The sequence below is a fragment of the Acipenser ruthenus genome, chromosome 4 (assembly GCF_902713425.1).
Source record: "Acipenser ruthenus chromosome 4, fAciRut3.2 maternal haplotype, whole genome shotgun sequence".
NCBI lineage: Eukaryota > Metazoa > Chordata > Actinopteri > Acipenseriformes > Acipenseridae > Acipenser > Acipenser ruthenus.
Window position 1 is genome coordinate 28,326,165 of NC_081192.1, and position 13,581 is coordinate 28,339,745.

The window sequence follows — 13,581 nt, forward strand, 5'->3', positions numbered from 1 at the left end:
TGATCAATTGTGGATTCAATGAAGCATCCAGATTGTACTTTTGGAGAAACTTTACGTTTTCATCTCTGGATCAGCTGTGCATTCCCATTTTATTTAATTTTTTTTTTAATTATTTGTTTATTTAGCAGTGTGGCAAAGTGCCCGCCCCTGTGTGTATTTGTGTGTTATGTGTTGTGTGTTGCGTGCGTGTGTAAATGTTGGTGTATAGATTGGTACACGGGATATAAACGGGTCTGTGTTTCACGTGTGATTTAAAGTGTATAGTTATATTTAGGCACGAGGATGGCACATCACTTCACGTGCAGATAAAATGTGTATAATGTGTGGCACGGGGTTGCACGTAATGAATTCACGTGCTGGGATTCAAGTGAATAATTAATTAGTAATTTAATCCCAGCACAAACAGTATAAATAGATGCACGTTTAGTCACTCGTGGTTAGGTGTTCGGTGAGTGGAGAACGGGAGAGAGAGAAGGAGTAAATATAAAAGAACGTAAATATTAGTGTTATCTGCTCACCGTGTTTTGTTCGTCTGTCTGTGCACTGTCTAGTCCGTTTTGTTCGTCTGTTTATTTTGGCTACAAGTGCCGTGTCCTGTGTTTTGTGTACCGTTTAAAACCTTTTATTTGTTAATAAACGCTGAGTGCAGCCATTGCACTCAGCTCATCACAACCACCCCTGTCTGTGTTTGAATTCCTTTCTGGTCTGACGCAACCCACTCTGGCCGTCTTTGTGACAAGCAGACACCTTTATCCAAGGCAACTTACAGGAGACTAGGGTGTGTGAACTATGCATCAGCTGCAGAGTCACTTACAACAATGTCTCACCTGAAAGACAGAGCACAAGGAGGTTAAGTGACTTGCTCAAGGTCATACAGTGAGTCAGTGGCTGAGGTGGGATTTGAACCGGGGACGTCCTGATTACAAGCACTTTAACCACTTTTTCTTTAACCACTGGACCACACAGCCTCCATTTTCTAGGGCAAAGGTCACTGAATCCTCACAAAAGAGTGACAGAGCTAAAGTGCTTAGCTCAACTTGCAGTGCAATTAAGAAAACCTTCACACCTGTTAGGAAGTTGCTATCTGAGCTTTCCACAGCTAGCCAAGGTAGCGTGAGGGAGGTGGAAGCACAGGGTCTCCTTTTTCAGCTTAACTTTGTTTGTCTTCTGTTTGACCTTGTTCTCAATAATTCTTAAAGATCTGAAATCAGTGTCTGACTACCTTCAAGATCCTGAATCCAGTTTAGCCTCTGCGTGTATGCAGGTAGATAGCACTTTGGAAGGGTTTCAGAAACTATGGGAGACTTCTGAATTTGAAGCATTGTGGAAGGAAGTTAATTCTCTGGCTAGAGAAGATGATATTGATGAATAGTCTTATACAATGCAACAAAGCCAAAAATGATGTCTACTATCCTGCACATTTCAAGGAATGTGTTACAGAACATGTAACCAGTGAAGAGGGATCACTATCGACTTCAGAGGAATACAGTGTCAACTTGTACTTACAAGTTATTGACATAATTGTAACTGAGCTGAGAAACTGATTCAGTGAAAACCATAGCATTCTGAAAGGCATCAGCAGTTTGGATCCCAGGCGTGATACTTTTCTCAACAGTACAGTGCTGAATTATAAATGTGACATCGACAGTATAGAAGCTGAAGCTAGACTTGTGGTTCATCTGAAAGTCAGATATGAAGACAAAGAGCACAAAAAAGTTCATACACTTTTGAAGTTTACAAGTCTACTGCATAGCCACAAAATTGCTTTCCAAGAGCTGTACAAATTGTGTGTCATTGCTATTACCTTTCCTCCATCCAGTGCTGCTGCTGAGTGTACCTTTTCATGCATAAAATGTTTAAAGACATATCTGCAAAACCAAATGGGAAATGAACGTCTTTCTGATGTTGCCATTCTTACTGTGGAAAGTGCCTTGGCTAAACAACTGGACCTTGATGCTGTTGTGGACAAGTTTGCTTGTAATCATATCAAGACTGCAGAACTGCCTCAGGGGCTTATTTTGAAGGCTACCATGCTAGTAGTTTGTCATTGTGTGTGTCTTCATTTTAAAAAGAAAATCTGATTAAACCTTTCCTCAACATTTTTACCAGGGAAGGGACAAGGTTTGCTTCTACTTGCTTGTTGAAACAGCTATATTTGAATGATCCTTCTATGACTTATCCGAAGAGCAATTCCAAAGCAAAAACTTCCAATGCGTTCAATAATATCCTACCTCCTTCTTCCAGTCTCTTTTTTAAATTGAATAATTTTCTTTTGCAATACATTTTCTTGCTACTTGTTACTGCTATAGTACACTGTGGCTGCAGCAGAAAAGGGTCATATTTCACACCTGGAGATATTTTCCCATCTGGTTTCGATACACACTAACATTCACCTGGGAACAAATGGAAGCCATATATCATCACAAAAATGTAAGCTGCATATTTTAAAGAAAATATAAAGACATTTTTCATTTCCAGCAACTCTCAGCGCTGCTCAGTTCTTTTAGACTGAAAAATATTTACATGTAAAATGTAGCTATTAATAACATGTTCAAGAAAGGTGTGAAAAATGAGCCAGGCACAATTTTATTTCATCACATTTTTGTTATATATTATATATTTTACTTATTGCATTAATATAGTGCTTTTTATACAAAAGTATTGAAATATGTTTTTTGTTTTTTTTGTATTTACCACAGAGGACTTAACAGCCATGCTATATGTCTCAATTAAACTTCATTTGTCATACTATTGATCTTGGTATTAGTTCTGAAAATATGAATGATGATTCCAAACACTGTCAATCCAAGCAATCAAATGCTAGGATATTGCTGTAGAGTAGAAGGGTTAATCTAAATTCAAAAATAGGAGTGGCAAACAACGTTGCAGCAGCAAAGGTCATTCAAAATGATCTAGACAGCATTCAGAACTAGGCAGACACATGGCAAATTACATTTAATACAGAAAAGTGTAAGGTACTGCACTTTTTTTAAGACAATAGAAATGTGCATTATAAATACCATATGGGAGATACTGAAATTGAAGATGGAATCTATGAAAAAGACCTAGGAATTTATATTGACTCAGAAATGTCTTCATCTAGACAATGTGGGGAAGCTATAAAAAAGGCCAACAAAATGCTTGGATATATAATGAAAAGTGTTGAATTCAAATCAAGGGATGTAACGTTAAAACTTCACAATGCATTAGTAAGACCTCATCTAGAATATTGTGTTCAGTTCTGGTCACCTCGCTACAAGAAGGACATTGCTGCTCTAGAAAGAGTGCAAAGAAGAGCGACCAGAATCATTCCGGGTTTAAAAGGCATGTCATATGCAGACAGGCTAAAATAATTGAATCTAGAGATTAGATAAGCTGGCAATAATTTATAATAATTAAAATCTTCTTGTTTTGGTTTGGGTGTAGAAAACAGAAGCAGCCACTGCACAGTACAAAGGTTAGCCACTCCATGGTTGGGTAGTTTTTACTTGTATTGTTTTGGTGGGGTATTCAACTTAATACTTAACATGTTTTTCTTTCAATCTGCAATAAATTAATCATAGTTTAAAAGGCAATTACAATGCTCATCTGGCAATTAAGTAAAGACAGCCCTCAGTCAAGATAATTACTGAGATACACTTTAGCCTGCTAAGCTACTAAAATGTTAGATTACCTTTTATTTTTTTTTATTTTTTTTGCCAGTCACGGGTAGCTTGGTAACTGGCAATGTTAAAAACTCTGGAAATAAACCTGAGAATCAGCACATTACACACATCCCATGGTAAGCTAGCGTAAAGTAGAGCATTTAAATCGGGCTATATGTTGCATTTGAGTTCACATATGCAAAAACCCTGGGCTGGTGTTTTATCAAAACCAACATGTGTGAAAGTAGATCTTCTCTTGAGAAATAAACCTCCCATTTGCAGAATATTGCAAATAAACACTTTTGGAGGAAGGAGGAAAACCTCTTGCCTTGACCATATACTTGATGAGTTTTCCTGGTTTCTGTGATAATTGGTCAGCCTCAAAATGTTCCAATCAATCTTATCACTCAAGCACTCTGACCTCTTGCATTTTAGGAAGGGTAAGGCCAAAGAGGCTTTGCAGTAGGACAATCCAATTCAAACTGCACTGTCAATGATCACCCCTTATCAATTACTGGGATAGGAGATTAATTTTCAAATATTCACGCCACACAACACCTATCTAATACCAATATTGTAAAAAAAAAAAAAAAAATGCTTCAAAGAATTGGAAAAACTAACTACTCAAACAGCTACATTTTTATTTTTATATATGGTCTGGGTTTCACATTTCAGTCAACGCACATATGTACAATATGGTCCTCTACACACTCGGCCCAGACAGGAGCAGATGGGTTAAGTCCAAGTGATCTAAATCTGTGGCCTTTTGACACAGAACAGAACATGGATCCAACTGAGCTCCCAGCAACGTAACAATTTACTACACTGTACAATAAGTCATTGCCTCTTCTGTAACAATGACATTTAAGTTTTAATTTAGGGCATCCAAACACAGAGAATTAGTTGAAAATATAATTAAAATAAAATTATATTAAATCACTACACTGATTTATTGTATGTGTTTGCAAAACAAAACAAAACAAAAATGATTTCCCAGCAGTATTGGGAGCAACACTATCACACTTTACATATGGAAATAACAAATCATTCACGTAAAACTTAATAAAACACATATTTAAATACCCAGATGAGATGCTTTGCTGTTCCTTTCACAATATTATCCAAGATATCTAGCAGCAAAAATTGGGAAATTAATTATTTGCAGCAATGGGTCTTGCCCATATTAACAGATAATATATGTTTTACAGAAATACTTGTCCTTTAACATAAAATAACATTAATCTAAGTCAAATATTTGTAAACTAACTAATATTTTATTATAGTACCAATATTGGATGTATTAGTCCTACTTCAAGTCCAAAATATGGTCCAGATCTGTGGGTCTCATGATCTCATCAGATTTCTTTTATGCTGACAACAAGGAGATCTGAACTCCTGACCTTGATACCTACAGTAGGGTCGTCACACAAGAGCTAACTGTTTGCGTAGGTAGATCTGGGACCCCCACTAGACATGGGAGCTGTGCAGACAGATGTTCAGAATTGATTGGATCAGGCTTACCCAAAACCGAGAATCCCTGCATTTATTTATTTAGTTATTTATTTTACCTTTTTAATCTACTACAGTGTTTTTTTTTTGTTCAAGTGTACACCACATTTAGTCAAATCAATTGATTTTGCTGCTGTCTCATACAGTAGGCAAAATTTGGGACACAAAGCACTACATGATGAAACATGGTTCTAGGGCGCATGTTGTGCATGTCTCAGCAGGCTAGCAGATGGTACTGGCACCAAGCCATCTTGCTTTGTAACAGAGCACTTTGAGGTCCTAGGTTTGAATGCTCCAGGATTCTGTCACATGCCCTTTGGCCTTGCTCTGTCTGTAATTGCTTTATTCTACACATATGGGCTATAAACATTTTCAACTTTTTGACTCTTTTTTAAAATAATCTTTAGAATTGGTCTACCAGAATGGACAACCAGCCACATGCAGCTTAAATGACATACCATTTTGAGTTTATTACAACATATTAGGAGTGTTAAATGTTAAATAAAGTAGTTTGCTTAAATAAAGTAGTTACTTCCTAAAAAGCCACAGTATATATCATAGCAGTCTATTGGAAGGTGTCTAGTGAGTTTTATTTTTTTATTATTTATTTTTATGGAAACTAGTTAACAAATACTACAAGTAGGTTAATGTTAAAAACCTTTGTTTTAAGTTTAATACAGTATGATACAGTTATGTACACATAATCCAATACTCACACCAGACCTTCAGCAGGCAGTTCACTGAACACTTATACCTACTTGAAATTGTTCATGGTGGCTATGTGTAGTTTTGTGAAGTTGCCACTTGCTAGTTGAATGTAATTTACATCTTACAGCTTTCATGTTTGATGGGTGTAAAGAATCTGACTAAGCCTTGAAATAGACTTCCAGTTTCTGTCCTCCACACCACTATGTCTAGCAAACAACTGAACATCAAGGGTTTTCAAATTGATTAATATGTATTGAAACTGGGAAATATGAGGGGAAGAAAACTACTTTTAAGTGTATTAAAATTTATTTATGGCTTTTTTAAAAATGTCATTGCAAACATATATTCTACTCCCAACCCAGTATTATTCAATATTAACCTAATTATTTGTAGGTTTTCATAAACTACATATTTCCACAAGTAACATTCCTAATAAAAAAGAGGATGCAAGCTGAGTTGCATCACCATTCATACAACAAGTTTATATACCTGATGCAGACCTGGTTAAAATCTAAATTAAATTATGGTACTGCCATAGGCAGATCAATTTAAACATACTGAATTTAATCAGATATACACAGTAGCTCTCCGGTCTTGTGTAGATACAGTAGTTTTTTTTTCTTTTCTATTCATTTGAAGTGGAAGAGGTTTTTGCCCAGTATTGTAATATCAATACCAGTAATTACTCAATTATTAATTTTTTGTATTTATTTATTTATTTATTTTATTTTTACAGTGTGCGATAAGTAAGCCAAAAAAAATCTCCTTAGCTATTGACCTCAGGAAGTGGCCAGCAGTCAAGTTGCTGTATAAGACATATTTGAAGGTGAAATGAGATTATCTTTTTCAGACTAGTTCTTAGTTGACCGGAATGACACACACCATAGAGCCAGGATCACACTTCTCTCACTCTACGGCTCAAAAGGCACCCAAGGCAGTTCTGAATATAGAAACGTTCCAAAAGACTGCTTCATATTTGGAATCGCTTTTTTAAAAATGTATTTTCCCAAAGGAGAGTAGATTTAAAGGATATACAGCATCTTTACATATTTTTTAGCATTCTTACTCAGATTGGATTGTCGGTTTCATGATTTCAGTACTATTTTATCATCTTGCATAAAAGCAGAGGACAAGTGTGAAATATGATGAATTTCATATGCTGTCTAAACCACACATATCTTCTTAAGCTTACTAGAAATATAAATAAATTCAAGCCCTCAAGCTACTGTACTATAGCACAGAAACTTTCAAAGGTTGTGATCATCCTGCAGTTTCTCATCCCAGGTGCTGGAGGATTCACTGAAAGTGTCACGCTGCACCTGCTTCTCTAGCAAACAGCAGCAGGCATTCCCTTCCTCTGTAATCAGAGCCTTTGTCATAGATGGACCCTTTATACCTCATTTACATCCCCCAGTGGACAGATGCTTTGATGCCACACTCAATGGGCCGAGTCTGTTTCTTTTCAACCCAACACCTATCAGCACAACTCATTATTAACAGGCTCATACTACAGTTGCAGACAAAAGTATTGGCACTCTATATAAGATAATTCAAGAAAATGTTAAATACAAGCATTTTCTGAATAGCCGCTAGTTAATATGCCAAAGATCAAAATACAAAATGTCTGGTAGCTTAACAAACAATCTCTATAAAAAAACAAACGCACTTGAGCAATTTCAAATATCTGTTCATGACAAAAGTATTGGTCCCTTTACATTAAAAGTCTGTGAAGATGTAATAAAACACATTTTAAAATATATTCATTGATTGAAAACCATTACACAGCAACTAAGCTGTATTCTCATTTGAGAAACACACTTATAGCAAACTACAACAAAGCAAATAGCTACAGAACAGTATAAAAAAATAAGGAATTTCAAAATCCTCAATCAGTAATAATCAAGAAGTACCAAAGAACAAATTAAACTGAAACGCTTGAAAGAAGTGGACATCCAAAGAAAATTGCAGGCACAGCAGGTAGGAGAATCATCCAAGCAGCGAGATTAAAAGCTGAGGACTTAAAGAAAGATTTAGAAGCACCAGGCAAAATTGTGCATGAAAGAACTGTACAAAGAACAGAACACAGAAGAGTTGTATACACATAGACCTCCCTGCAAACCACTTTTAACGATAATTCGTTAAACAAACCATCTTAAATAAGCCAAGAAATATGAATGGGAATCGGAAACATTCTTCAACAAAATACTCCCCCAAACATTGACCACAGTATGTTTGGGGGAAAAAGCGGAAAGCCTTCAATGAAGAAAACCTTGTACCGACAGTTAAGCATGGAAGTGGTTCGATCATGATACAGGGGTGTTTTAGCAGTTCAGGGACTGAAGACATTCATGTGATTAAAGATGAATGAATGCAGCAGCCATGTATCAAAAGATTCTACAAAGTAGTGTGATACCATTTGCTCGTAGGCTGACAGGCAGTTTATCTTCTAACACGACAATGACCAAAAACATACGGCTAAGTCAACTGGAGTTTTTGAAGAAAATGAAAATAAAAGGAATGGTCTTCGCAATCATCAGATTTCAATGCAATATAAATGCTTTGGACTGATCTGGAAAAGGCTGTAACCAAGCATTGTGTTTCCAATCTGCTAAACTGAAGGAAATATGCAAGACAGAATGGGCCCAGATTCACCAACAAGATGTAACATACTGGTTAGGAATTATCATACACATCTGAAAGCCATAATAAAAGCAAAAGAAGTACACACAAAATACTAAAGCAGGAGTGCCAGTACTTTTGAAATTGCTTAAATGCTTTTACTATTTTATAAGGATTGTTTGTAAGGATTGTGTATTTTGGTCTTTGTCATATTAATTAGTGGCTAATTTTCACTAAATGCTTGTAATTAAAATGTTTTCTTGAATGATCTTATATTAAGTGGAAGGTGCCAATACTTTAGCCTGTGACTGTATTTAGTAAACCTCTTTAGGAGAGTTACTGTATTAAACCTTCCATGGCAGTGCAATTGACTAGTACCCTAACTGATTTAATCTGTATTGTATTCCATTCTTTTCATGAATGCTACATTACACCATTGCAGCACTGAGTGTAAACATCCCACAATTGTGGATAGATGATAATATAAAACAACATTAATGTTATTAATCTACAGAACCTTCATCCACACACCAAGATACAGTAAGTGATGGCTTACATTAGTTAAAGGGGTTTAAAAGAACCAGTTTGTGCAGTGTCAGACTGAAAGGATTAGATACAGACAGTTACAGAGATAAATGAGTAATAGCATGGAATATAGCCTTTTAAAGGATCACAATGTGTATGAGGGAGAGGAATGGCAACTTGCCGTCTTTTGACACTACGAACAACAACCACCGCAAATTCATTTTCAAATTCCTGCTTAAGAGCATTTAATCAAACCACAATAATCTAATGCAATTCCATTTGTTTTTCTGAGCTTCTGTTAACCATATCACACTCCTAGCACTTAAAATAATGTATTTTAATTGCTACTCTTTTTTCAAGTGCTCTGGTAGGTCAAATACTCAACAAACTATATTATATTAGTTAATACAACTGGAATTCCTCAGAATTAATTCAGTACCCCAGATGTCACAAGAATAATAATAATAAAAACAATTTTCGCTTCCATTCAACCATATCCATTAAAGCAGGCTTTCTCTCATATTAAGAACACTTGATTAATTCACCCTTCAAACCAAAGAAAGTTAATTGTTAAATTAATCTAGTTTAAAACAAAAAAACAAACAAACAAACAAACAAACAAAAAACACATGGCATTGATTTAACTGATAAGGTAATGGAAGCAAAGCACATCTCTCATGTACAGGTGGGTAAGTATGCTCACCACAGGTTTGAAGGAAGATGTCTTATGACTTGCTTTCACACCTTTAAAAAGGTCTGAATCCAGGTAACTGAAACCAATCCTTCTCTTTTCAATAGTCATGCTTTGTTTTATTTATGGTAATATTTATCAAAAGCATGAACACATAAATCCTCAGGAAGTTCACATTATTAATGTTGTTCACATGCCAAATTGGCCACTATAATGTACAGAATTTGAGTCTGTAATCCCCACCCAGACTCCAAGACTCATAACAACACTGAAAAGAACACTTTACTTCCCTAAATGTATACAGTAAATATATAACCTATTAATGTTATTGTAGAGGTTTCCCAATATGTTGGCATGGATAACATATCTATCTCAAGGGAGCATGTATTTTAAAACAAACCTTGGAAATACTATATATTTGTACTATTTTGATGGCATGGTAACTATTTTTGTTTGTTTAAAATGTATTTATAATCACAAGGTATTTTTTGTAAAGCTTGTGATTTCATATCTACTACCGTAAGACTATATGCCTTGTATTGCTGATATCTAAACGAACAACAATCCATAAATTGTGTCTCAGTTCAGAGCACAGTGATACAGTACTATAATCTATACGCAGAACACTGCCTCTGCATGGCAGCAGGCGGAACATACAGAGATGCCTGTTTTAATACATGCATTTGGGGAACTTACTCGGATGACAGCCTGTCCCCTCCAATAAATTAAAAATAATGGCTGTTAATTCTACCTTATTAGGTAGATGACAAAAAAGAGTAGATCTGCCCTTGAATGTGCCTGGTATGACAATAAAATAGGAAACTTTTGATTATTTTGTATTATTTGATAGGTGGAATTACAAGAGGTTCTAAATGCTGCACCACACACACGCGCGCACACGCGCGCACACACGCACACACGCGCACACACGCAAACTTAGACCAAGCATTTTATTGAATTAAGAAGAAAAATAATCACTTATCAGTCTCTTATGCAAAGGTCTTTTTCTATTCACACAATTATAGGACTGAAATGTTGCATTATAGTTTCCTTTTATCAAGATGCATTATTGTTGTTAAAGACAGAATTGGGTGGTGGGTTTCAGTATGTCCTTACAGTATGTACTAAATCAAAGTGCCCCCCCCCCACAAAAATAAATATAAAAAAATATACAAACTTTGTAACCTGCACCAAACCCCCCACCCATGTTTTTTAAATGAAATGAAATCTCTGCTATTACTTCTGAATGAAGGTTTTCATTTCAAACACTACTGTGGCAGTGAGGTATTCTCACCAGTCCTCCCCAATTGTTTAAATGAGATTATGAGTTATGCATATTAAGTATCCATATCTAAAGCTATACATCATGTAGCTTTACATCAGATATCCTATAGCTATGCATCAGCTTTATATCACAGCACTGGCATATCTATCTATCTATCTATCTTAAAAAGGGTTACCTCGAATTAAGCTGGATATTACCTTATACACTATCGATGTTTACAGCATGAACAAAAATAATAAAGTTTAATATTGGTACTACAGTACAGTGTAAGACAACATATATAACTTACAGTTATACATTCTTCATTTTATTTCTGGGAACAGAAGGGCTTCTCTGTGCGTGGTCGGCTACACTCTTTCAGATGCAAGGTGGTTAAACATGATGTTAAAGCAACAGCACAGCTATTTTCCAAAGCTTTCAAATTTCGGTTTCTTGGGAACCAACAAACTAAAGCGTTTTAAGTACATGAAATGTGTTTTGTCTTTTTTTTCAATTACAATGATTTGCAAATGGTACATCAACAGGGAGGTTTCTTTTGTGCCTGACACATTACATAGAAACTTGAAATTTGTGGTATTAACAGGAATGGGTTTGTTAATATTTTTATATATACAGTATATATATATATTGTAGCGATCTCGGTTAATGGAGGCAGGCACATCACACATGGGCGGAGGGTGGGTATGAACCCGGGACCTCTCGCACTAAAGCATAGCGCAGACACTGTTGTACAAAAGAGCCTGCTCCTTTGCAAGTAGTGTATATCGGGCTTATGTCTTTGTGTGTGATTACGTCACCTACCAGCCCTGCTGCTGCCTTCCCCTGTGCACGCTACTATATATACATATGTGTGTGTGTGTGTGTGTGTGTGTGTGTGTGTGTGTGGATTGCCTCGCCCTGTGTGATGCGCCTGCCTGCGTTAACTGAGATTGCTACATTGGTGTCAGCAGTGGGATGCAGGTACCCAGGCACGCACTCATCGGACTGTAGCCTGGTGAGTGTCCAGGGTGGACTTGAGGCTGGCAGGGGAGAGTGTAGCGTGCACTGGGGATGGCAGCAGCAGGGCTGGGATATAAGCTCCTTGCAAGGAAGCCGGCTCTTTTGTACAGCGGTATGCTTCCTTTATTATGAGAGGTCCCGGGTTCACAGCTGCCCTCTGCCTGTGTGTGGATTGCCTTGCCCTGTGTGATGCACCTGCCTGCATTAACTGAGATCGCTACTATAGCTATATATATATATATATATATATATATATATATATATATATATATATATATATATATATATAGATAGATAGATAGATAGATAGATATAGATAGATAGATACAAAAAACAATAACATGAAATAATCAATGTAATGTATAATATACATTTTTGACTGTACAATATTGTAGTATTATTCTATGCTAAACGATCTTTTCAAATACTGTTACAAAATCTTTTACAAAATGTACCTGCCGAAACACTATGTTATACTTCATAAATGCAAATACCATAATTATTTTTTTTTTTTCAAACATTGGATTTTATCCATTTTATGTAATCTATGTATGTTTTAACATCCTCAACTCAGAACAAAACCATACCGCTTTAACAGAGAAATAAACCCCTTTCCTGAATAATGGGTGTACGGTCTTTACAAGACAGACTTCTTTGCTTGTTTATTTTACACATGTAACAATCAATATAATCAAACAAAGGCGTTCTACTCACCAGCTGCAAAGTGCAAAGAAATATCAACGTGCATCGTCCTGTGCAACAACCCATTTTGATCAGCAAATAAAAACTGGAAGTCTTTCAATATAAAAATAGTCCAACCTGGGAGACGTGCTGTCCCTTTCTTGTGAATTCAGCTCTGTAATCGGAATAATAAATGAATCACATAAATAAAGACACGAGACGCTCCATGTACATATAGTTGTTGTTGTTGTTGTTTTGCGTTTGTTTTTGTGAATAAATTGCAAACGTTACTGAAACCCAATGTTCAAGCGGACCCCGTGTTTCTCCTTGTGCATGTCCTGTTGTGGTTGTTTTGTGTGAAGGTTCTCAGATCAAGTCTCGGCGTGATCTAGTTGCTGCTCCAGACTCAATTGTATTGTGCTTGGATTTGGTTAATGGGTAGTCTGTGTCTCCGAATAGAAACTGGAATAGCAAGGGTTTGATGATATTCATGAAAGCACGGTTGACGGTTTGGGTGGGAGTGACTTTTTAACCCCCAATCAAAGCTCCCGCTGACAATATAAAGAATAGTCGGAATTAGCCGATGTATTATTTCAACCCAGTATAATGAAGAATTTGTAAAATAGATAGATAGATAGATAGATAGATATACACAAATCACATAATTTTGCAACTTCAGAATAAAATAAATACATTTTATAAACCCAAAACAAATAGTATATTTAAAGTACTGTATTGTGTAGCATAGTTGTATGGCAACATTTTTTTAAATATTATGTATATGTGCAGTTTTACCTGGATGAGGCGTTTATTATTACAACCAGAAAGGAATGGCATATTGTACCTGGCTAGAAATAGGACTGTCATTAATATATAAACAAGTCCTCTCTGACAAGAAATGATGTACACAGAGTACTTAA

At 36.0% G+C, this 13,581-nt stretch overlaps 1 protein-coding gene across 3 annotated transcripts in view; it reads right to left on the minus strand.

The window, feature by feature from the left end:
* LOC117399764 (sodium/potassium-transporting ATPase subunit beta-1-interacting protein 3) overlaps positions 1 to 13,141 on the minus strand; it is a 154,449-nt gene extending 141,308 nt beyond the window's left edge. For all 3 annotated transcript variants that reach the window (XM_059022266.1, XM_059022265.1, XM_059022267.1), the window contains exon 1: positions 12,695 to 13,141. In XM_059022266.1, the coding sequence (XP_058878249.1) occupies positions 12,695 to 12,748 (54 nt within the window). In that variant the 5' untranslated portion in view covers positions 12,749 to 13,141. The remainder of the gene's footprint in view (positions 1 to 12,694) is intronic.
* Positions 13,142 to 13,581: the final 440 nt, after the last annotated feature.